At 35.4% G+C, this 25,856-nt stretch overlaps 1 protein-coding gene across 4 annotated transcripts in view; it reads right to left on the bottom strand.

The window, feature by feature from the left end:
- Positions 1-25,856, bottom strand: part of USP34 (ubiquitin specific peptidase 34) — a 130,517-nt gene that overhangs the window by 52,857 nt on the left and 51,804 nt on the right. For 3 of the 4 annotated variants that reach the window (XM_072331279.1, XM_072331277.1, XM_072331280.1), the window contains 24 exons: positions 24,119-24,244; positions 23,573-23,702; positions 23,262-23,294; positions 22,734-22,864; positions 21,515-22,116; positions 20,743-20,957; positions 18,908-19,023; positions 18,696-18,823; positions 17,502-17,591; positions 15,840-15,935; positions 14,306-14,388; positions 12,801-12,955; positions 11,853-11,966; positions 10,898-10,997; positions 10,605-10,764; positions 10,096-10,222; positions 9,846-9,993; positions 5,930-6,030; positions 3,564-3,773; positions 2,985-3,110; positions 2,099-2,221; positions 1,882-1,965; positions 1,461-1,547; positions 301-501 (listed from right to left, as the gene is read on the bottom strand). In XM_072331279.1, the coding sequence (XP_072187380.1) occupies positions 301-501; positions 1,461-1,547; positions 1,882-1,965; positions 2,099-2,221; positions 2,985-3,110; positions 3,564-3,773; positions 5,930-6,030; positions 9,846-9,993; positions 10,096-10,222; positions 10,605-10,764; positions 10,898-10,997; positions 11,853-11,966; positions 12,801-12,955; positions 14,306-14,388; positions 15,840-15,935; positions 17,502-17,591; positions 18,696-18,823; positions 18,908-19,023; positions 20,743-20,957; positions 21,515-22,116; positions 22,734-22,864; positions 23,262-23,294; positions 23,573-23,702; positions 24,119-24,244 (3,486 nt within the window). The remainder of the gene's footprint in view (positions 1-300; positions 502-1,460; positions 1,548-1,881; positions 1,966-2,098; positions 2,222-2,984; positions 3,111-3,563; positions 3,774-5,929; positions 6,031-9,845; positions 9,994-10,095; positions 10,223-10,604; positions 10,765-10,897; positions 10,998-11,852; positions 11,967-12,800; positions 12,956-14,305; positions 14,389-15,839; positions 15,936-17,501; positions 17,592-18,695; positions 18,824-18,907; positions 19,024-20,742; positions 20,958-21,514; positions 22,117-22,733; positions 22,865-23,261; positions 23,295-23,572; positions 23,703-24,118; positions 24,245-25,856) is intronic. The other variant, XM_072331278.1, reaches the window with a different exon arrangement.

The raw sequence follows: 25,856 nt of genomic DNA, 5'->3' as shown, positions 1-25,856 counted from the left end.
ACAATTAATTTTGAAAATAAAATCTAAAGAGACAGGGATATACTACTGGAATTCTGAAATTCCCATTTCACATACTCACCAATCATCAAAAAGCTTTTTGATTCCAGCTTTTAGAATTGGCAGGGTTAAAACAAATAACATTAAATGACTACATTTTAAAGGAGAATAGTATGTAGGATACAGCTCAGCTTTAATAACTTTTTCACATTATTTTACTACAAAAAAAAAATAAAATCAAGGCTTCACACAACAAGTAAGTCATTTGAAGTTCACAAAACAGCCACAATATCTATCCCTCACCTCTGTTAAGCGAGGTATGTGAAGGCCCTTCACATGGTCACTTGCAGTCTTCCTTGATTTGCCAGGCCACGTTCTTTTTCTGTGACTCTCTGCTACACCAGACCAGGCAAAGACATCATGGTAAGCCAAATCCAGATCTGAAGGATCAACTGCAAACTGGCATATCAGTTTCAGCAAGCAAGCAAGGCAGTCCAGTTGCCACTGTGAATAAAATGAATTTTTCTTTTTTCAGTATTTTGCCAATAATTTTACTCCTACTACAGAATCAGAAATTAAAAAACTTAAGCAAGCTATGAAGGATAATGAGACAGAACTTCAACTGGCAAAACCTTGCAAGAATAGACAATAAGGAAGAAGGGTATTAAAAAAAATAAACAACTTCTTGTAAAAATAAACAGAGAGAACTTTTTCAAGATCTAGTCCAATTAACTAGTGTATTGAGATATTCTATTATTTTATCCATGAAATAACATGGAGGAAATAATACATTGCATTCAATTACAGCACAGGGTATGACATACAGAAGTGCTTTCCAATAGAATACATTTCATCACAAATGAAAGGTTCGTAGTATTTCAAAATGCCATTTTGCATGGTAACAACACTTGATAGAGATGAAAACCACCAATCTATTTAGTAACTCAGGATCAGTTTACATGGCTTTCTGCTGTGTGGCTGAGGCCAAACAGCACAATGTCAGCTCCACCAGGAAAAAGGACATTGGGAAAGTAAAATTAACAAAAAAAGAGCACAGTTTCACAGTAATACATCAAGTATGTCTCAGCTCTCTAGCACGTATACATATAAGTGAACAAGATCTGTGTAAGTTCAGGAATCTGTATTTAGCACCTCAGTGAAGAATCTGTTATTTTCACAGTGACGTGCATTTTTTCCAGACAGACCAACAAAAGCCATTGCACAATCTTTTGCTTTTAAAGAAGAGACAATGACAATCTGTTTTTGTTTCTAATACTGAAACAATTCAGGAACACTAGAAATCCTTTTTATAATTTGGTAACTGCTGTAAATGTTATGTATATGTCTATTGCAGTACTGTCTATGCTCATTTCCTATTTTATAGAACAACAGACCAATATTAATGGAAACCTTAGAAATGACAGATATCATATTCTGGAGAAAAAGTGTGAATAATCACCTACCACAGTCCACGATTCCCGTTCTTTAGGCTCTAAGATTCCAGAATTAAAAATTTCTAGTAACTGTTGGAGCCCTCCAGCAGCAACAAACTGTAAGAATATTACAATCAATGTGTGAAAAATATCAAATACAAAAATATCAATGTGTGAAAAATCAAATACAGAAATATCACCAATTCCAGTTAGATACCAATCTAAGCTTTATAAATAGAAGAAAAAAACTGATCAAATACTCAGAGAAACAAAAGAAACCCTTACATTCAATTATGACAAATGTACAGGCCTGATAATACAAAAAAACCTTTAAAATGTTACACATAAGTTTCAAGTAACTCTAAAATAATGTTTTAAGTGGGTTTTCATTTTACATCTTTCCCAAAAACAACATCATTTATCACAGAATACTGTAGAAAAAAAATCAAACCTTGCAGCTCCATGTGTTTTTACTATTTTCTATTTGATCTTCACTTGAATCATCTGAGTCTGGGTAAAGATCACTGTAACTTCCCTAAAGATAAACAAGTAACAAGTCACTACAAAAACAGTTAAATATTCAAAACATTATGTTTTATATGTAATAATGTTTAACATGCACTTTGGTTCAGCGAGAAAAATGTATTTTGCGCAAGAAAATATATTACCGTAGATTCACGTCTTATTCTTCTGTTGGGCTTTCCCAGAGCTTCAATAATTTCCAAGGCATACAAAAGTTTATGGGCACTTTTTATTCGCAAAAGATCCTTCCAGCTAAAGCCATCGTTACCCTTAGAAAATAAAGACAAGAGATAACACAGTTACACTTAATGCTGATGTAGAAATGCAATGAAAGGTTTTTCAAGTGAAAGACTAGTCTTTGCTTTTTTAATTTAATCTATTTGAAAATATACAATTTAAAGCATATTTCTATGCATGATTAATAATTTGAATTTGAGTAAACCTGCAAGATTATTAAAAGTGTGCACAATTTTGAACTACAAAAACCAAACATTATTTGCATGAATTATAATTTCTGCCAAATTTTCCATGTGAGTGGCTATAAAGAACTGTAACACCTAGGAACAACAACATATGACTTCGAAATCTTTAATACAGGAAAACTCTTCATCTAGTGGGCCAGAAAGACACTTTGTAAGTAGCCATGTTTTAAACTTGTAGAACAGGCTACAGAAAAAGGATTGCTATCACAACAGTCACAATGTTAAAATCAGCAGTAGATTTGAAACCTTTTAAACACACTGGGAAGCAGATGAGAAACTACTATTTCAGTTCCACAAAAGATTGTGACAGTTTGTATTCACTATTCTTTTTTTTTTTTTTTTTTTTTTTAAGAAATTGTAAAAACAATCTTTGTTAACTAAAACCGCATCTAATTTAATTTCAGAATAACAGTTAGGTTTGTACAATAGGTTTACTTGTGTTTGAATGTACCCTGCATATGTACTTTGGGGAAAATTCAGCTAAAACACAAAACACTAAAACATCCCCGTACAATAGAGACAAACACATAAAACAGCACTTGCTGTTTACCTGTTCATCTGAAATATTCTGGAATGCCTGTAACATATTAGGGCACGTTGGCAGAAGCATTAATAGCTCCCAAACACGTCTGGATAAGTTTTCTGCATGGAGATGGAGTTCTTCACATTTTGCACTCTGAAAAAAACATGGAACAACCACTCTTAATGGTGACATCATTTGTGAAAATAACCAGTTTAAATATACTGATGGTTATCTCATTCCACTCAAGCCAGTGATGGCACGTAAAGCATAAAATTGTAGGGTCTGTAATAAAACTTTACTAAACTTCCTTCAAGTCAATTTCAATTTTTAGACACAAAAACTACTTGAATAATCAATACTTGATCTTATTGTTCTTATTATTTTTAATTGTGCTTAATTTTGCTTATTATTATTACAGCATCTCCAGTATACACGACACTATAAACAACATTAGGAAAAACATGAAGAATCATAATAATGAGCTTAACATGTGAAATTGTATAAACATCAAAACACAATAACTATATAGGACAACTGCATACAGGAGACAAAAAATATGCTTGATAGGAAAAATGGATCCACTAAATAAGACTTAAATGGAATTACCTCAGTGTCTTCCATAGATACGTCTCCAGAAGGAGGCTTAAAGGAGGCTAGCATCTCTAACAGATCAAAAAGGGTAGTCAGATGAGGTTCTTGCAAGAGTAAAAGCATTGGAATGTTGTCCTTTTGAGGAGGAGGTAGGCAAGATGCTGGAAGCTGAACACCATCACCTTTACGTTCTCTCCTTGGTGCTCCCAAGGATACAAATACCATCTATAAACAGAGAGAAACGACAACTGCTCATTAGGAACTTAACATTAACATACATTAACATCCTTAGAATCAAAGATTCACGGATCAGCAACTATCATAAGTAAAGCCTGGTTTTCCTTTAACTTAAGGCACTTATGGTACAGTTGCATACACTGCTTCCTGTTGTTAAAACATATGGTTTTCATCCCTTACGTTTGTACTCAGGATGGTGAGATTAGAACCAATCTGACTTGACAAGTAAGCTAATAAAAACTAATCCAGAAGGAAATAAGTTGTCTCAAAAGACCAGACAAATGTTAGCTAGAGTATAGCAGCAAAAACAGAACTGTTGCTGGAAAAATTGAGATTAGTTCAAAAGGCATAATCACACTCAAGAAAGCCTTTGCAGAAGAAATGTTCCTGCTGACCAGTTACCTCCGTATATTGATCACGCAAACATTCAAACTAGAACACAAAATTATAGACTAGCTTAAGGTGGAAAGGACATACAAGGATCACCAGGTTCCAATTCTGGCAATACACAGGACCACCCAAACCCTATGTCTGAAAGCTGAATCACGAGAACAGCTTTCCCATAAGATGAGAAGAGCTTTTTTCCATAACTTGAGTGGATACAAACTGAAAGACAAGACGCCCGAGTACACATAAGCTCAAGAACAGATTGCAGAGAGTCTGCGGAAACTCGCTGCCAAACAACGCTAAGAAAGAAGAATAGATGCCATTTTGTTGAAGACAGGACAGACAGTACCGTGAAACAGATGCTTCAGCTCAACACACCAGTACAAGCTGGTTCAGGCTACCCCATAATTAAAAGGTTGGAAGTTCACATAGAGGTAAACTACTAGTCTTCATTCAGTGACCACCAGAGATGTGGATTTGATGGATGGCCCACCTGATGGATAAGGAATTGGATGAAATGCCACAGACAGAGGGTAGTGATTAATGGTTCTGTGTCCAGGTGGAGGCCAGTAATGAGTGGTGCCCCCCAGGGGTCTGTCTTGGGACCGGTGCTCTTTAACATCTTTGTCACTGACATTGATGGTGGAATTGAGTGCACCCTCGGCAAGTTTGCTGATGAAACCAAGCTGAGTGGTGCGGCTGACACAGTGGAAGGAAAGGATTCCACTCAGAGAAACCTCACTTGAAAGGTGGACCCAGGTGAATCTAATGAGGTTCAGCACAGCAAAATGCAGGGTGTTGCACTTGGACCAGAGGAATCCCAGGCATAGATACAGACTGGGAGGAGCAATCCTTGAGAGAAGCTCTGCAGAGAAGGACCTGGGGGTCCTGGTGGATGAAAAACTGACCATGAGCAAGCAGTGTGCTCTTGCAGCTCAGAAAGCAAACGGTACCCTGGGACCCATCAGAAGAGGGGTGTCCAGCAGCGACAGGGAGGTGTCTGTCCCTCTCTATTCTGTCCTTGTGAGGTCCCATCTGGAGCACTGTGTGCAGATCTGGAGCCTCCAGTACAAGAAAAACAGGGAGCTGTTGGAGAGGGCCCAGAGGAGGGCCACAAAGATGATCAGAGGGCTGCAGCTTCTCCCCTAAGACAGGCTGAGGGAGCTGGGCTTGTTCAACCTTGGAGAAAAGAAGGCTGTGGGGCGACCACACTGCAGCCTTTCAGTACCTGAAGGCAGCCTATATATAGGAGAGTCAATTCTTTGAAAGGGTAGATAACAGCAGGACAAAGGAAAATGGTTTTATATTAAAGGAGGAAAGGTTTAGGTTGGATATCGGGGGAAGTTCTTTACTATGAGTGATAAGATGCTGGCACAGGCTGCCTGGAGAGGCTCTTGATGTCCCACCCCTGGAGGTGTTCAAGGCCAGATTGGATAGAGCCGTGGGCAGCCTGGTATGGTATTAAATGTGGAGACTGGTGGCCCTGTATGTGGTGGGGGGGTTGGAGCTTGATGATCCTTGAGGTTTCTTCCAATCCAAGCTGCTCTATGATTCTATGATTTAGCAGAGCAATGAGACTGGATGATCTCCAGAGGTTCCTTTCAACACTTAAAATTCTGCAAAAATTTTGCCAAGCACAGATGAGTTTGACTAAATATTATTATTCTGAAGAAATAATAATCTGCTATCACAAGAATTCATCTGGTTTTACCATAGTTCAATTCAGTGATCTATGTTAATGTGGAAAAATAAAATACCTGCATATCCTTAAAACCCAATTCATGAAGAGTTTTTTCATCATAATCAGTTGTCAGTTCATGCCCAGATGAAATCATTCTCACGGGTCCCATGAGGCCACCTAGGATATTAAAAAAAAAAAAGACAAAAACAAACAAAGAAAAAAACACAGGAAAATTTTGGAGTCAGTTTCATTCTCTATTGATAGTGCCAAGACTTATTTTTAATAATATATCCTTCTGCAGCAATTAACATCAGGCAAAAAGTCATTGTCATTTCCTTATGAGAACAGATTATTACATTGAAGTACATTTTTCTTCCTGTATCTGGAAATAACGTTTTCACTAAGAGCTCAAACCAATCTAGAAGTAAAGTCACTCCAGATGAAAAGCATGACTTCCATCATTTGCAGTAAGTTGCCCTATTTCCGTGAACAGAATTCTGGGAGATAATTGTGATCATCAACAAAATCTTTTTGTATTACATATCTGTGATAAAGTCATCAAAAGCAAATAAGCAATAATTAATCTTACTTAAGTTGTAATTAATGATATTCTCTACTTAAGAAAGGAAAAAACCAAGCATCCTCCAAAGAACTGTAAGCACTGAAAAAACAATTAAAAGATTAAGGTTTTAATTTGGGTGCAAGCAATCTATATCTTTATCTTCAATCTTTATCTATAATAAATCAAGAAAACTTGTTATCATATATATAAATTCATTTTGCATTTTACAATGAATTTATCATCTCTGATTACTTATATAGTTCTAACGACCTATTCCACTACACAAAGATATTTGTCATGGACTAAAATCTGTTTTTCCAATGTTAGGTTCTGGTCCCCCAGAGAAGTGAAGAGCAGCCCTACACTTCTGTCACTATACTTCATAAAATAGGATTTCAATGAAACTCCTTCAGAAAAAGGCTGTTTTTCTGATCCTCTTTTAGATATCTTGGGAAATAATCAGAATTGCACAACCTAAAAATGTTTCGAAACAGCATGCTATTTGCCTACAGAACAGAGCACTCAAAGATATGGGTTAAATAAAATAAAATAAAGAAATAAAGCCCATATACATGTATCAAGCTTGCTTTTTTCTTCTTTCACTATCGTAACATGTACAGTATTGTGTGTGCACAGTCAGCATTCCTCTGTTAATGACTGCAAGCACTGCACCTGCAATTTGCTACCACAGTAAGTGCTAACGTGCACATAAATTCATTTGATGCTTCTCAAAAAAGGCAGATATACAGCACATACAGCACTGCAGTCAAATGATATGCTTTGACAAGAATGTCAGACAAACAGACAAATACACAGTCCTCAAACTCTGTCCCCCCAAAATACTTCTGAAATATTCTTGGTTCATTCAGTAGCCTTTTCAAAGCCATTTATCAGTTAACAATAAAGCCATCAATGTCTGATGATATATAGTTGGGAATAAAATTTTCTCTCTCATTGTTCTCTTTTTCCCCAGCAGGCTACTGTGAACTTGACTGAAACTTGATAAACTCTGTTTTGATTTCTTCCCTGGTTAATGAAATCAGCCATTCCACATTCACTGCAGGAATTGTTGTGGGCTGTTCTTTTTTTTTTTGTCACAGATTTAGTAGACACAGTTAAGGTCACTGACCATAATGCAGAATGATGGCAGTTTTAAAATCTAAACAGTCCATACATTGAACTGTGATTTACACAGATCTTTGTGACCAAATCTTTTCTTTTTTTTAATCGTCTATACAAAGTCATCCCCAGAGTAAAGCGTGGCTGAGCATAAATTCAGTTTTAGTCCTATCTCCTCAAAAGTAATTGAGAAGGTTGTTGAATCGCGATCCCTGGATGTGTTTAAGAGCCATCTGGATGTGGTGCTCAGGGATATGATTTAGCATAGGGTTGTTAGAGTTAGAGTACTATGGTTAGGCTGCAGTTGGACTTGATGATCTTCAAGGTCTTTTCCAACCTGGGTAATTCTATGATTCTAAGTAGAAAACACGCAAGTAGATTGTTTCAAACTCATGGTGGCATGCAGAGAACAGTGCAAAGATACTTCTTCAGGAATTTGGATAATAAAAGATTTCGCTAATTTTGGGTTTCTATCCATTTATCAGTCAAAGCAGATCACGAATCACACAATTACTTAGAGAATTAATACAGATTTTAAAACTAGCAAAGGACACTGGCCTTACGGTTCTACTTTTGATAGTTATGGTATGCTAATTAGTAGCAAATTAAACAAATTCCAGAAAATGTTAAGTGTACATAATTACGGATATCAGCACATTATAAAAAGTACTTATATTAAAATGACTAAACTACACCTGGTGTAAAACTGCAATTCTGAATATTCTGTTTCTGAACTCCCAGACAGAACAAAAACAATAAAAATTTCTGCTACCTGGTAATACTTGGTGGAAAACAATACAGTCTCTTTGCTAGATCTGCTTCCAAGAAGTGACTGAAAAGACAGTCTTTACAAAGAAGTTAAATTAAAATATCTAATGTTCAAAGTCTTGTACACTGACACCGCGTCTCATTAAAATACATATATACAAATATATATTATTTTTTTTAAAGACATAAAACTACAGAATCAGACTGTTACATTTACCATCAGTGTTAGGAAAGGATGACTGTGGACACAACTTGTTCAGATAATAAGCCCTGCACTGTATCTTGCTCATAGTGACAAAACAAGAAAACATTTAGGAGAAAATACAAGGTCAACTCTGAAAGTAAAGTCTCCTATTTTATGATGTTGTTGCAAGAAATCAGAGGTGGATGTTGATGGTATGGCAGTGGAGGCTGAGCCTTCTCTACAGTATTTCATCATGTTTTATTGCCATGTGACAGATGGCAGCAGAGGGGCAGTCTGACAAAATGGCATCTGACATGAAAGTGTGTATGAAGCAAAGGTGTGTCGCTGAATTCCTCCAAGCATAAGAAATGGCACCCCACTGACATCCTTTATTGTTTGATGAAGGTTTAATGGAGACCAAACAGTGCATGTGAGCCCAATGAGGCACGGTGTGGTACATTTCAGCAGTGGTGACATGATGAATGGTTTTACAAGTATGGTATGCATATTCGTGTTCACCAAAGGCAAAAATTCATAGTTAATGGTGACAATTATACAAAAAAATAGTGTTTTCAAGCTGAGAATTTGTTCTGTCAAGTAGTATAATTGTGCTCTTTCTATCCGTTGTAGTTTCCATGGAATTAAATAGAAAACATTACTTTCAGAGCAACCTATATAATTCAAAGAACAAGAGAATTCCAAACAGCAACAGCAGCTAAGAATACAATAATATATAGCAACAAGAGGATTCAGAAAATGTCCTTCTCCCAGTGGATGAAGAAACAATAATTCATTCACTCAGAAGTACATGAAGAAAGTAACAAGCAGAAATTTCTTCATCAGGCTTGCAAGCAGGCAGTGACCACCTCAGAAAGAAGGTAACACCCCAAATCTGCTACAGGATGACCACAAATTAAAAATCAGTTACAGAAGACAGAAAAAATACATATAGGCAGGGTATAATCAGATTAGGAGTCTGAATTAATTTGAATTATGAATCAAATGCAGTCATAAAGGTATATATATAATAAAATAAAAAACAAAGTTTTATATAAAAAAATCTGTAAATGACATAATGACAATTAATTACTACAACGAAAATGAAAAAACTCAGGGGAACTCTACTAGAGTTGGATTTTGCCAGTTCAGGATTTACTTTGCAATTCCAAGTAACTGATGGCACTTACACGTGCTACTAATGAAAAGTGAGAGCAATGCTAACTGTAACTACAAACAGATTAAAGTGTATTAAAAAAAAAAAAAAAAAGAGAGAGAGAAGAAAAAAAGGTAACCTTCTATGCTATAAATGGATTAACCTTTAAATCACCAAACAATACAGGTATTAGTACTAAAGCTTACCAGGAAAATCCCCTTTTCGGCTGCTTTGGCCAAACTCCTGAAGCTGTGCTTGTTGATTTATCTGCTCTTTCTGCAAATTTTCGTACCAGTGGGTGACTTCAGCTCTTAGATCTGCCACTTGATCACTAGGATACATCTCTATAGTCATCTGAAATTAAATACATTTTTTTTTTTTTCTTTTTGAAGTAAACAACGGAGTCACTAAAATTTAACAATGTAGTATGTAGTTGGGAAAGGGCTTTTTAACTACCTTGTCAGGAAGTCCAGCTGGCTGACATACAATTCTTAATGGTAGTGACTGTTTGTCACTCAGGGCTTTCAAATGACTGCTGATACCAGTACCTTCAATCTGCCACTGTCTCAGATGATATGCAAACCTTAAGAAGCAAATAAAAACATTGACAACGTGTTTTTTTATCAAAACCTGTTTAACGGAGACATTCGACAAACAAGCAACACTTGGCCCTTTATTCTGTTTGTTTAAAGTAAGAGGCAATGATCAATATATTCTCAGTATTTTTCAATTTTGGGTGAGGGGTGGATAAACAGAAACTATAACCACACTACTTTACGAAGGTGAGGGTTAACTTTTTAAACTGTTTAAATCTTCTACCTTTAAACATTATCCACTACTGTCTTAACTGTACACAAAGAAACCACTACTTATATTAATGAATTCATCACTCATAACTCATTCATCATTACTGTAAGAGAAACAGAAACAAATTCTGCATCCAAATATAACATGGTGCTACTTACCTTCTCCTAAAAGCTTCCAGATGTGTCTTTAGCATTAAGAGTCCTCTTTCAATAACCGTCAGACTTGAATGAGAGTCTTGTTCAAGATTACTAGAAGCTATCATGAGACTTTCCATACACTTACTAATAAACTCTTGCTCTTTTTCAAGACCGGTCTTACCTGTAATATCAATATCCATGTAACTTTTTAAACACAAATTTAAGACTATGCATTTTAATATTAAAAAAGGAGGATAACATTAATATTCTTTATAACATATTAAATAGAAACAAACTGAAATTAAAATTCATACCATTGATATAATAGGAGTTGATATACTGGATAGCTGCTCGACTGACATCACCAGAGTGTGCTCTTAGAGCAATACCCCAGAACTGGTCCATGCCACACAACTGTTAGGACAAAATGAACACAAAGAAACAAAACGTTGCCTCGTTATTTTACTGGAAGTTTAGCCTTTCTGATATGAGAAGTTTTATTTGCTTCTTGGTGCAAATACTAAAAGTATCACCTCTGCTCACCCTCCCATCACTCTGAATACCAACCATTGTAAAATCCTAACACTGACAGGAATATTTTTGTACTTTGAAGGATAATTGACTAAAATTCAAAACTTTTTTTAAGTAGTAGGCAGAATGAAGACTTAAAGACACAATCAATATTGTCATTCACTGTAAGAACCATCCATTTTAACCATCCATTGCAACAAATCAACGCACAGAAAAAGATCACAAGTAAACTGAGACACATTTTAGCAAATATTAATAGACAAAACGAAATACGCTTAATTCCATGTAAAAGTTTTCACGTAGTTTGAACGTTACTATTTATAAGTTAATTTTTCAATCCTATTCTTTAAACACACAGCTAATAGTTCAAGTATGCAAAGAGTATGATTAACTGCACAAAGATGCAAAGGCAGCATGTATCACTTTCTTTATAGCTTCCTATTTCTTTAGACAAAAGATACCCAAAGTCATGAGGACAGGTAAGGATTGCAGGTCTCTCAATTCAACACCCATGTTTTACACACTCAAATATGAAACTTCTGAGAAAGATGGTTCCAGGACTCTCCTCAACGCAGAAATTGGTACTGCCTTGATGACAACAGACCGTAACAAGGTGCTTCAAACCAGTAAACAACTTTCAAACCAATATGTTCTCAAGATAAGTACAGCTGCAGACAAGAAAAGTAGGTTTCCTTTCCTCAGAAAGAATCAAAACTTGTGCACAGGATCAAGGCTTACCTCTGAGTTAGAGCCACCATCATATGTACTAGTAGCCAATCGAGCCAAATTGCACAGATGCTGGAATAGATTTAGTCCAGTCATACTAATAGTTTCAGGTTTTAGTTGTGGCATCTAAATAAAATAAATACTCTTTAGTATGGAAAATAATGAAATGTATTAACATAAAAGATGACACTGAATTTTATATATAGCACAGATAATTGACTACAATCAGCTTTAAAAATCTCCTTTCCTCTATCACTGATTTCGACTGACTGTAGCAGTGCTGAAGGAACAAAGATTACTATTGCAACATTAGCTGCTTAATGTATCAACAGCAGACCAACTAGATAGCATACAAGGAACCTAAGTGAAAAAAAATCATACATTTGCAAAAAGTAGTCTTAAACTGTTTAATACTAAGAAAGAACTAGAATACATTACTTACTGTACAATCTGTTTCAACAGGCTATAGTACAATCTGTTAAAATGAATGGGATCCCTTGCGATTACCTCTACTACAGCATGTTTGTATTTTCAGTGAATTTGTGGATGAGATTTAAATACCCCTCCCAAAGAGCAGAAAAGCTTGACTGCTTGTTTTTGGTCAGATGGCTGTATATCACATGGGAAATTAGAATTTTTGGTGGCTTTAAAAAAAAAAAAACGAAACAACATACAAATTGAAATGCTACCTAGCTTCAGATAAACAAAAAGCTATTCTCAAAGAAGCACTGCAATAAATATTAAAGCAAAAACAATTCATGCCAATCCCCTCTCCCATCTTCTGTCCAATTAGAAAAAAAAAAAAAATAAAAAAATCTTTTGCATAGCAAGTACAATCCTCTGATAGTACTGAAATGATATAGTTCACAGAAACCATTAACAATACTTTAAACAGTGGAAAGAAACATATATGGAAAGAAACATTAGAATGATCAAGGTTGCAATTAACTCTCTGCGTACCTTTTCCAAGAAAAGATGTTTGTAAGTTTCCATACCCATAGCATGCTGATCTTTACTTCGTACTTGATTCAAGAACCAGTGTAGTGCATCATCATAACATTCAGAATCTTCTACTAAGCAGTGCCACAATATGTCCACTTGTTCTAAACTCAACCCTACAATTAGGGAAGTATTATTAAATACTCCAGTCAAATACCATCAAATACCTAAATATAATACAAAATCCAAAAAAGTCAGAAAAATCAGAACAATCACATACCAACGAGAAATCACACTTTTCCTCTTTTCAGATTGGGCAATCAGTCAAACTTTTTAGTCATTAATTCTGCCAGTTTCTACCAAATCACAGAGTACTATGAGCTGACGTAGGATTTTATACCAATTAGCAAGTTGCTTCTCAGTTCATAAATGATTACTGAACACAAGCTTTGAGTTGGGTATTGAGACAGTGGCTGGAAATAGTACCTCTGTAACTATTTCATATAAAACTCACTGTTTTTCTGAAAGGACTTATTTCCCCACATGACATATAGACATCTGTGAAACTAAAATGGCTCAAAATACTTTCAGTATACAATAACAAATATGTTGCTACAAGTTGCTATTTTATTATATTCTCTCTTGGCTACAGATACTCTCATTCCCTCCCTCACTCTCTATTCCAATGACCAGAAGAACAAGCCAACCAATGTCTGCTGACTTTGACTACTGATTGTGAGACTACTTCAATAATCTTCATTTATTTAAATAAATCACTTAAATATACAATCAACTCAACCTATACAGAGCTGATGCTGAGACAATAACTGAATGCTACTAGTTTAAAAGAGCTTAAGAAGAGAATGTCCAAACAAGTTTAGGAGTAAGGGTACGCCTCCAAAGCTTAACAGAACAAAAAATTATGTTCAGATTCTAAGTCCATATGCTGCATAACAAAATAAAAAATATTGGCACAATAAATAAATAAATAAATAAATAAATAAATTAGTTTTAATCTTACTGAATGAAAAGATTTCAGTGCATGTACAGATCACTATCACTACAGATTACCGTTTCTGCAAAAGATCCTACAAGGAGAATAAACTGTTTTTGGCAGCATTAAAATATTAATTAAAAAATCCCTTTTTGGTGTAATATCTTACATTCAGTGTTCTTCAGTACAAGACCTCTGAAAACTTTATGGACATGAACGTAAACCTACAAATACAGCATATATACTCTCTTCATTTCAGAAACTACTATAATCAGAAATAATTCAGAAAACTAAAATGTAAGAGAATGAAACATCTTGTTCTTGCAGACTGGCAAGAGAATCTAAATTCATTCCAGTGTTGGTTCTGTCTATCAGCAAAAGAAACCAAAATCTTCTTTTGAAGCAGTACTGTAGATTACTTAGAAGCATACCTTTTACAATGTCTTTTTTATTTAAAATATCAACGATTATTAAGAAGTATGTAAGCCTTATGGTGAGGTGCTTCTCTTATATGATAAGCTGAAATACTTACTGAAATGATCTGGTGATCCTAGAGTTGAAAACACACAAGTCAAGAACTGAAGACGAACTTGAACTTCCGCACTGTGGCTATATCTAAGATTTATATTGGTATAAGAAAGACAGGTTATTTGCTTGTCATAACTTTTTCCCCACTCATGCATATTCCTCCCAAAAGTACATTTTTTTCTTATAAACTTATTCTGAACTTCCAGTTCAGTATATAATCTAGCCTTCCATTAAATATGCTACCAAACAAGAAACAGTAGGGGTCTTAAGGCTTTTATTTATGTCTTTATTTATATTATTCTTTTTTTTTTTTTTTTGTTTGTTTGTTTGTTTCATTTGCTATTGTTTTTGCATACAGTCCAATTAAAACATATCGTTTTATCATTAGCGCCTTGCAGGAGCTTACCTTAGCTCTTTTTTGCAACTTTAAAAAGCTGATATTTACACAATGAAGCCGTGATTACATCTGGTACATACACTTTATAAAAATATTTTTATAACCTATGTAAAAATTCTGATTTTATTCCAGTTTATAAGCTATACATGTAATAGTTAAAGGAGTAGAACAATGTACTATCTAGCCTGAATTTAAAGCAGTTCACTTTCTAACAGCTTTGGAATTAATTTCTCATTAGTGAAATATTCAATGTAATAGTACATAAAGGATTCAAAAATTGTCAAAACTGGAATAGTCTTGTCCTCTCGGATTGGGAAGCTAGAAATTTTTATCACTCATGCATATACACCTAATTTTATGCATATACACTAGAAAGTGTGGATGAGTGTGTTAAAACAGAAGCACTACTGTAAAGGCTAACAATAACATATTAAAATTGAAATATTTGAATAGTTTTATAATATCACACTCATTTAACTTCCTTTGCAGTTCTAAAATCCTCAAATCATCTGTAAATAATCAAAATCGTGTCTGTAAAAAAAATGACAGAAGTTACTGTTTTTGTTTTTGGGTTTTTGTTTGTTTGTTTGTTTTACGAAAAGAGAAATATTTAAAATCTAATTATTTTTTATAGATCTTTCCCTGTCTAAGCATTTTAAAGTCAATACAGAATCATAGCAGTTTGGGCTTCATACAGTTTTAGTTAGTTCTACGTGTTTCGCAAATTTTACATGCCAGGTCATGTAAATAAAAATACTGCATCATATAGAAGTGATGCAATATAGAACCATAAAATCATAGAATGGTTTGGGTTCAAAGGGACCTTTAAGATCATCTAGTTCCAACCCCCCTTGCTATAAGTAAGGACCCCTTACTACCCCTAGACCAGGTTGTTCAAAAGCTCCACCCAGCCTGACCTTGAATGCTTCCACAGAGGGGGAATTTACAACCTCAACGGGCAACCTGCTGCAGTGTCCCATCACCCTCACAGTAAAGAATTTCTTTCTAATATCTAGTATCTAGAATATATATATATTTAAGAAAAAAAAAAAAAAAAAGTTCTCAAAAACATCTGAAGAAGAAAAGCAGTAAAGAATGCTTAAAATCATGAAATACCAAACAAAGTCAGTTGTGTACTTACAATGCATATTTATGTCGTCCCTCCCTGACTGCCTGGATGTAGTGCACCAAATTATCAAAGAAAAGTTTCATCATATTAAGTTCCTTTTCTGCCCACCTGTGTAAATTTAGAAGGCAGAAAGTGTTACGGCCTGCTTAAAATTACCAGAATAGCTACAGAAAATAGACAGCTTTTCTGAAACATTCATATACACAAGAACAACTTTAATTTTGTACTTTCCGTCTACCATAAATTAAGAAGATTTTTTCACTACAGCACTCCATTTTTCCTTTTCACCTGCAAGGTTCCGCAGCAGAGTTATTGAGGTCAGGCAAAAGCTTGACAAAGAACAATCCCTATTCAACCCATCCTTGTTCCTAAACAAGTCCCATATTCAGCAAAAGATAAAGCCAAAAACCAGAACTGGACAGATATTTCAATGCCATATTAAAAATACCAAGAAATAATGCTGATAGAAGGAGTATGGACTTGCTGCTTACCCTAATAAGGAATGCTATGAGACATATTTTTACACTTCAAAGACTTTCTTATAAACCACTTTAATACTTAGAATCATTTGATATACAATCACAACAGAACAATTCTTTCATAAAAAATCCTCAATTTGGAAAGGACCTACAAAAATGGATCACCAAGTCCAACTCCTGGCTCCACACTGCACCACTTAAAACCCAAACCCAACGTATGAGAGCCTTCTCCCAATGCTCCCTGAGATCCAGAAGCTCAGGGCTGTGCCCATTACCCTGGGACCTGTTCCATGCAACTGCCCCGCGTGGCAGAGCCTTTCCTTAACCTTCCCTTGGCCTTCTCCTGATGCAGCTCCATGCCATTCCCTCGGGCCCTGTCACTGTCCCCAGACAGCAGAGCTTTGTGCTTCCCCTCTGCTCCCTGTAGGAGCTGCAGCTGCCATGAGGCCTCCTCTCAGCCTGCTCAGTTCCGTGTTAAATCAAAGAACCTCAGTCACTTCTCACACCTCTTTCCCTCCATACCCTTCCCTATCTTTGCAAATTTCTCTTAGACACACCCTCTAACAGTTCTATATCCTACTTATATTGTGGTGCCCAAATCCGCACCCGGTTCTGGAGGTAAGGTCACACAACACAGAGCAGAGGTGACAACTCCTCCACTCATCTGGCTGGTAGTGCTGGGTCCCCCAGGGTATAGTAAGTTGTTATGATTCAAGGACACAATGCTAACCCCACATTCAACTTGCCATCAACTGGAACCCTCAGATCCCTTTCTGCAGGGCTGCCCTCATGTGGTTGGTGATTGCCCAGTCCTTTATTTTGTCAAGACCTCCCTGCCCTTGAGGGATTCAAGGGCTCATCATGTTACTACATCATTTTACAATACACTGTTACTGCATGTCCAGTAGCATCTGACAAGATTTTGACTGGGTTTAGGAGAAAACGGTAAAAAAAAAGTGTAATATTAAATTAGTCCTCATCTTAGAGCAGTGAGAGTGTGAGAGCAGTGAGCAGTACTTATGAGAAATAAAACCAGGCCTGATTAGATGCATTTATACAACTGTGCCCGATATCTGACAAACTTTCATCTTAGGTCGTTATTAATTTGGACCACACTGGAAGAGCAAGCCTCAAAGCAGTCACCTAAGTGTCATTATTTCTGTTGTTTTTGTGTGTTTGTAAGGAATCTACTTACATTGTTATCCAATGTGTATCATAACTGCTCCCAAATTGCTGAAATGTACCAAATAACTTTGGAAGAAGACGGAGTGAAACTACTACTGATCTAAAGGAGAGAGAAAGAATTACTATAATATGACTGTTAAAGAATTAAAGTAGCATTAGAATTACTTTATGAAGCTTCTTTTCCATGAGCAGCATCGCTAACTGAAAGTATATGAAAACATCAGCACAAAGTTTTAACTGTTTTCTGTATCTGAACTTCAAAATGTTTACGTGTCATACCTTACACAAAGAGCTGTTAGAGAAGTACTGGAACAAAACAGTATGCATTTCACTTATTCTAAAGTATCTAAATTTCAGAAGGTAAATTCTTATTTTTGATGTTCATAATACATATCTTCAGAATTTTCAGCAAAATGAATATATTTTTCCTACAGATGAGAGAGTAGAAATCAATCTTCCTTCAAAAGTCAAAGCAGATTAACAATGGTGTGTACTATAGGACAACTGTTTGCAAAAACTCAAGAAGTATGTAAACAGTTTGTAGATGTCAACTTCAATGCCAGGAATTCCTATCTCCACATGCCTATTAGCATTTCCGTATACTTGTAGATTATTTCACAAATACAGTTCTTAGGGGAAAGGTAATAAGAAACACTGCAAGTGTTTATCCAGCAGCTGACTTGATGAATCAACAGAATTACCATTTTGCCAGTCTTTGATCTGTACAATCCTACAATTTTGGCTGGCATTAAAGGAATTAAGGCCAAGGTACATCTTCAACCTCTAGCTGCTTCTTCACAGAAATTAAATCCCATAACAGACTTGGTGTATAGAAACTCGTCTGTTCATCAGTCACTTAAATGCAAAATTTAAATATTCAGTTTCAAATGCTTACACTAGAGCATGAGAATTTGTACTCAACTGCTTAAGAAGTGGACTTGATTTTACCAACTGGTAGAAAGGCAGTGACCTCTGCTAAAAGGGAGAACAGACAAATGCAAGAACATGAGAAATTCAGGATGCTGACAGAATAGGAGAATGGGACAGCAGATATATTTGTAGCGCTTAAGAAAAAAATACATATGTATTTCCACTTCTGTTTCAACTTGCCTTCCTGTAAAATTAAGTAACTGATATACTCAACTTGGCTTTCCTAAATATGTTGAAAAAAAGGTATAAATGTAAAAAATATAATTTCAGTTACCTGTTGTTTGCTAAATTTTCTAAGCAGCCTTCAATAAATCTCATTCGAATCTGTCTGTCAGTGAACCAGCATACTAAAGAACAGAGCAGCTTCTCTGCTTCATTTATTAACCCTTCAGAAAGATGAATCTACAGCAAGTAGAAAGAAAGGTCACTGAATAACATGTATCTATTTTCTTTAAAAAAAGTACTCTTTTCTGGTATTCAACTTACTGCATCTTCATCCTGGACCAGATCCCACAAAAGGGTATTTCCTTTCTTACAAACATTATCCAAATTAATGTCCGTCACTGCACTGCTATTATATTGATGTTTATGAACTGCTGGTCCTGAACAAAATATAAAGACCATTACTGAACAACTAGAAGGAACTATCTAAACATTATTCCCTCAGTGCATGAACAACATGGTTTATTTTTACATTTGACTATTTTCAAATGCATACAGCAACAAAACAATCACAGCCTTTTTTGCAATATGATTTTTTAGAAGAAAGGCAAAACGTCATGACAGCGCAAGAAGTCATCAGGGCAGTTAAGGTAATATTCACATGCAACAAAACAGTGCAGGTGCAACAAAATCACTACTTAGCAGATATAGGCGCAATTCCTGTTTCATTTAATTACATCTAATTAATTGAATTAAATTTAGTTCATATCAACATTTCTTAAGCTTTTACGTAGCACTGTGGATTGAAGGGAGGTATCTTTTTAACTACTATTGCTGGAAAGCAAAAAAAAAGAAGCACATTTCAACAAATTCCTTTCACATTCATATATCCTAAATCTGTTTAAAACAGGAAAAAAACCAAATTTTATATGATAGAGTATTGAAGTGTATTATTTTAGAAACTCATCACAATTTTCATAACAGTGATAGATGTTTTCTTTCTTGCATGTGATCACAGCTGGCATCATTCATTTATCTACCATTTGACATTACTTCCATTTAACAGCAAAGTCAAGTTGGAATTTTAGATTGCGTGCAGAGCATTAATTATATGTGCAACATTATGTGTGTCAAAAATAACCTGCACTGAAGACTTCAGGCTCAAATAATAATTTGAATCTTCAGTAAAACATACAATATATATGGGAAAAAAAATGCCAATTTAGAACACGTTTAACTAGGAAGTTTTAGCAGCATATCCCACTATGTCATTCTGAAACAGGTATCTTTCTTAATTTTCGGCATCTAAAATTATAGTTCAGTTTCAGATAACAGGAAATACTGTGCCTAAAGAAGAAACACTCAACCACCTTTCAAGAAAAGACACAAACAGTGCTGCTTTTCCTGACCACTGGAAGAAAGTAAACTTGGTTCTGCCAGACCAGTGAAAAACAGCAAAATATTTCAAACCCTTCACAAACCCCTTCACATACCACCCCACCCCCCCCCCCCGCATGATATTTAAAAGATGGATAAAACTGTGAGCAAAGCTACTACAAAAGCATATGTAAAGATAACACAATTCTTGCAAAGCTGTATAAATGGCATCTGAAACTGCACCCTGAAGAACAGTAAAAGATTTGCCAGTAAAAGTTAAAGTAGCATAAAATGACCTTTTATGAGAGCTTCTCAGTTGTACTTTAACTCATTTTGCAGAAGTTATCCTTTGTGCAGCCCATTATGGTTAATTCAATTAAGATGACAGATCTATAAAATCACTGTAAGATTCACCCACCAAAACAAAAGTCAGGTTTCAGGAGAAAAAAATGTTAGTAGCATTTCAGTAGCACTTTCCTTTAATAAAACTTGTCAAGTCTCTTAAGTGCCCTTGTTTAAACTTGCATGAAAAGCTCCAGCAGATATTTAAAAAAGTAAAAAAAGAAAAAAAGAAAAGCTTAACACAGCTGTATCTAACATGATACAAAAATGAATTCCTCAGAGAATAAATTGTATTTTCTTTGGGAAACTACTTTTTTATACACAATAGCACACATGTATGGTTAAAATAATTTGATTATTATATTTATTAGAGACTACTTTAAAATTATACAAAACTGAGATGGAAGTACAATGTTTATTTGTTCTTTTATTACTCTTACCTTGACTAAGATGTTCATGATAAATAGAGGCCAGATTGGGAAGATGCTGCTGAAGATGAGATGTTAGCTCTGCATGTGAATTAATCTGTACAAGCTCTTCTTCACAGCCAGACTCTTCTCCATCAAAGTCAGCCATGTTTTTCTCTGATTTCGCACTGACTTGAGAACTACTGCAACTGACATCATCTGCACTGAGCATATCATCGACCATATGCCTGTAAAGGAGAAACATTATAACTGACAATATCAAGTTCTTTATAGCAAACTAATTAGATGAGAGTTAAAGCATCTTCTAGAAGAAAACAGAAGCATTACTATACAGTCAATTTATTCAACACATAGCTTGTACATGTATTACAACATATAACTAAAGTAATTTAACTGTTATCTCCCTCCAGCTAAATCAGGCTGTGTCATCTGAATAACAGATTTTCCTACGAATCTGAGAAACAACTATAAACAAATTAAAGGTCCCTCCATCATCATGACCTCGCTGACTTCTCTAACATTAGCTAAATAACGGCATTCTACAGAACAACTTTAACATTACACTCAGTATTATTCTACTTAATTTAATACAAAAACTCTATCAAAAACTAGTCACATTAACAAAAGAGATTACTATATAACTATCTGTGATAACTACCATCCCTGTCAGGCAAAATTATCCTGGAGTATAGAAAAACAACGACTGAAATTTCCAATTTGAATAACTTGCTGACGTCTCTATTTCTTTTATAGGAGAAATCCGGAGAAATATCAAGCTACCTACCCATCGTGATGATGGTGGTGATGATGATGATGGTGGTGATGCTGTGGACCAATGAACTGTCGACAGTTAAACAGTTCATTTCCAATAGTTTCACCAAGGAAGTCTCCTGTATGTGTTATACAAGAATCTTGAGACCCTTGAGAAATGCGAGCAGTGCTCATTTCCCCTGTCATGTCATGGTCTGCATCCTCAGCATGGGAACAGGCATCCAGTATTCTGATTCGATTATCCACGGGTGTTACAGAATCATTATTAAAAACACGGTCCTTTCCTGTCCCATTATTTGCACTGCTTCTCTCCGATGCCCCTTGTGAGTCTCCCAGACAAATGTCTGTTTGTGATTCCAGTTTCCTGCTCCTACTGTTCTTCTGGGGATTATGATTCCTATCTTCCTCCTCTTCATCCTCCTCCTCTTTGAGAGCTTCAATATCTGCAATGTCTTCAGACTGCACTTCGCTGCCAGGACTTTCAGCAGACTGGCTTGCGTGACTGGAGTTGGCCTCATTACTGGATCCATCACTGTGGCCACTGCTACTACCAGGACCACTACTGCCATCCTCACCGCTGTTCGCTGTCTCATCAGAGCTTCCTTGCATGGATTCCTGATTTATTTATTTTTTTCCAGATTGATGGGAAAACAAAACACCATTGAAAATACAAAATCAACAATCATCATCCAAATATTATTCTTCCTTTACAACGACACGTGTCAGACCCAAAGTCTTATTACATTTTTTTCAGGGATTTTTTTTTTAATTTTCCAGTTCCATTGCCAGTGACAAAATCCTCTGTGCAAAACTCAAATATAAGAGCTTAATTCTTGTATAACAGAAGGCTGTGGTCATTGCACAGAATCAAAGAATCACCAAATTTGGAAAAGACCTTCAAGATCATCCAGTTCAACTGCCCACCTACCACCGATATTTCCCACTAAACAACAACCCTCAATACAACATCTAAACATTTCTGTAACACCCCCAGGGGCAGTGATCCCACCACCTCCCTTGTCACCACCTCCATTCCAGCATCTGACCAAGAAGATATGGACTACAACTAAAGGTTCCCCACTTCTGCATACAAAACATACATCAGAGCATTTTTTCACTCAAGGAAAAACTGTTCAACTTCTGAAAAAAGTACAGAAAAAAAAATATATCTCCAAAGCTAGTAATAGGCAATTCAGCAACAAAATTGGCAGACTAAAATTTATCACGCTTACCTCTGTATCTGAAAGTTGCTGCTGTACATGTTTTGTTCTGTTAATAAGCTGCTCCTCCATTTCAATATCACTGCCTCCACTCTGATGGGTGTCGCTGTTGTCACTACTCTGAGGGCTAGCTGCTGGTGACCCTATTTCAAAATCATGTTTCCTAGTTAATTTGTACTATGTGTTAATTGGAATGCATATATTCATAAATCTGCTTCATATGTTGAAATGAAAAGCATTCTACCCACAAACATTTGAACAAGGAAGACAACTCAAACATCCTGAATGCCTCAACACTAAAAATTCTTTTAAATAAACTATGCACTTCACGACAAGATTTATATTCTGTTATCTTTTTGTGACAGTATGTAAAATGGATACATCACCTGGCTGGATTCTACTCTAAATATAATTTTCATTTAATTTTAAAAAATATATAGTTTCACACTTGTACTATCTTTTCTACTCAAATTCTATGGCTCTATAAAAACATAGCATCGAATGTATAAAATCGTTGTCTTCTGCTAAATCTGTACTTACAAGGTGAAGGGGCTGCTCTTCTGAGATCCTCTTCTGGGGAAAAAAAAAAAGCAGAATGGAAAATCAGTAACTCAGATTCTTTTTGCCAGTCTATAGCTGCCCATCATTCATAAAGATGAGCACTAAAAGTTAGTTGAACTACAGTATAAAGCTTTTGGAAGCACCTTTCCCTTCTCTTCCCTTCCCTTTTCCTTTCCCTTCCCTTCCTTTCCTTTCTTTTTCTCTTCTTTCTTTTTTAAATATTTCAAGTGAAAAAGCAGGAGACATAAATTAAAACTTTAACTACCATATTGAATGGGATAAATACATACCTTTTTTGTTTCCTATAGGTAGATTAGTACTGAGTAAAGATGCAAAAGAGCTTTGTTTGGACAGCTGAGCTTTAGCTGCTAGTGCATTGTTCCACAGGGCTTTTATAAGCATTGATGCCAAATACAACGTCTACAAAGAAAACCAGGTAACAGCGCCATTAAGAAGCAGGAGGTTTTGTATGCAAAGGTTAATCTTTCAGTATGCCAACACTAAAAATAAATGCATCAAAATAAACAAATGGAAAAAGAAAGAAATACAGTATAGAACATTTTTAACTTCTTGTATAGACTATTACATATACTTAATATTTTTATAATAAATAATACTATTTGTGATTATGCAGATTTTAAAAGCCTCTGAAAAAAGCTGTAATTGTGAAGCAAAAAAACAATACTTGAAGAAACATGATAGTTTTACTCATGTACATTGCTCTTTTATGCATTAGTGAATATTACTTTCACGCTTTCCTTTTGAATGATAAACACATAACTCCTAATTAAAATACTAACATAATTTCTTGTTACAGTAATTTTGTACATCTTTACCTGTTCAGTGTGAGCACTTGGATGAAGAGTCGAGACTAGGTTAAGAAGGTGCCTAAGTGGGACAGGGTCCAAGTTTTTGATCAAAGAAGGAAACAAATCGTGTATGTAACGACTGCAATGCTTTAGCTACAATGTACAAACAGAGAATATAACAAGTTTCACTGAAAAAAAAAATATGGATAAAATTGAAAGGATTAAACATCTTCTTTGCACAAATTCTTAATAAACATTTGTCTAATAGCTCCAAAAGCATGCAAAGTCTATTGATATCAGATGTAAACCACCACGTATTTTCTTCAGTTTTAGTTCTGGTAGGAGCTTTGGGCAAAAGAATTACGTTTGCAGTTTAATTTAAAGAAAACATCTGAAATATGAGTGAATATGTCAAATCTTGAGAGAATAGTATTTACAACGATTAACTGACAAGCAAGCAAGTGTGTAGTACAAATAAACAGATTAATGTGAGTCTGAGAGAACTGTCATGCTTAGGACTTTTCTTTGTGGTAACAGATGGCAAAAAACATGACAGCTAACTACGCTATTTAAGTATAAATGTGACGGTATGCATAAATATTTCCAACGTTAAATGCTGATCAAAGAGTTTCACTGTGTTCATAAGGATGTTGGTAACTCAAAAAATAAAATAATATCACAAGATGCTCTTAGAAAAAAACAAACACATTGCTAATGTTGGTTAACACATAAATACCACAAAAGGGTGGTTTATTTCTTTATTTATTCATTTTACTTCTCCTTCCTGTAATACGAAATATCTATGTAAGGAGTTCATGGGGTACAGAGGCCCCATCCTATATTTATTGAAACTGGAATGAAATCATGTGGGATCTATACAAGGTTGCATTTAAACACAATGAATACCAGAAAAGTTCTTAGATAACCTGTTTTAATTCAGAGGGGGTTTTGTTTGTTTCATTTTTTGTAAATATATATATATATATATTTGAAAAAATGAAAAACAAATGGTTCAAGGTCTTGGACTACACGTCCTTCAAAGGTCCCTTCCAACTCTAAGGATTCTATGACTCTTTTAGTCCGTAACTGATATCCTTTCAGATGTTAGAGGTTTAAAACTTTTACATAAAGTAATCCAAGCATAACATAATTCTGATACAAAAAACATTTTGAAAATATCAATACGCAAACTTTAAAGTAAATATCATATGGATAATTATATTCTTAGAACAATGTAAGAGAAAAATCTAGAGTGCCAACACTAGCGTGAACTATTGCATGTGTGAGAACAGCAAAGTGGATTAAGTGTGCATAAATGCTCTAAAAGTAATGCCTCCTATTTATTTCCACAAAAGCAACAACAGCTATGAAGAGAATAACGACACTATTGGAAAGAGCAAATTATCAGTGGCAAAACACTATTCTTCTGCTATTAGCTGTCCATTTTCGCCACAAACAAATAAAAGCCGGCATGTCACACTTGTACTGCTATCTAGAACATGGATTGTCTTTCAGTTTCAGTTGTTGCCACTGCAGAAACTCACCACCCTGTGCCTCATGGTGTTTGCATGCACTGTTTGGTCTCTATTAAATCTTCAGCAAGTGTCAATGAATGTCAATGGGTGCCACCTTCTATGCATGGAGGAATTCAGTGACACACCTTTGCTTCATACACACTTCCATGTCAGATGTGATTTTGTCAGATTACCCCTCTACTGCCATCTGTCACACGACAACAAAATGTAGTGAATACTGTCGAGAAGGA

This window comes from Excalfactoria chinensis, chromosome 3, assembly GCF_039878825.1.
Source record: "Excalfactoria chinensis isolate bCotChi1 chromosome 3, bCotChi1.hap2, whole genome shotgun sequence".
In the NCBI taxonomy this organism is placed as follows: Eukaryota; Metazoa; Chordata; class Aves; order Galliformes; family Phasianidae; genus Excalfactoria; species Excalfactoria chinensis.
The sequence above is the reverse complement of the archived record's forward strand: the minus strand, read 5'-3'. Positions and strand labels throughout refer to the sequence as shown.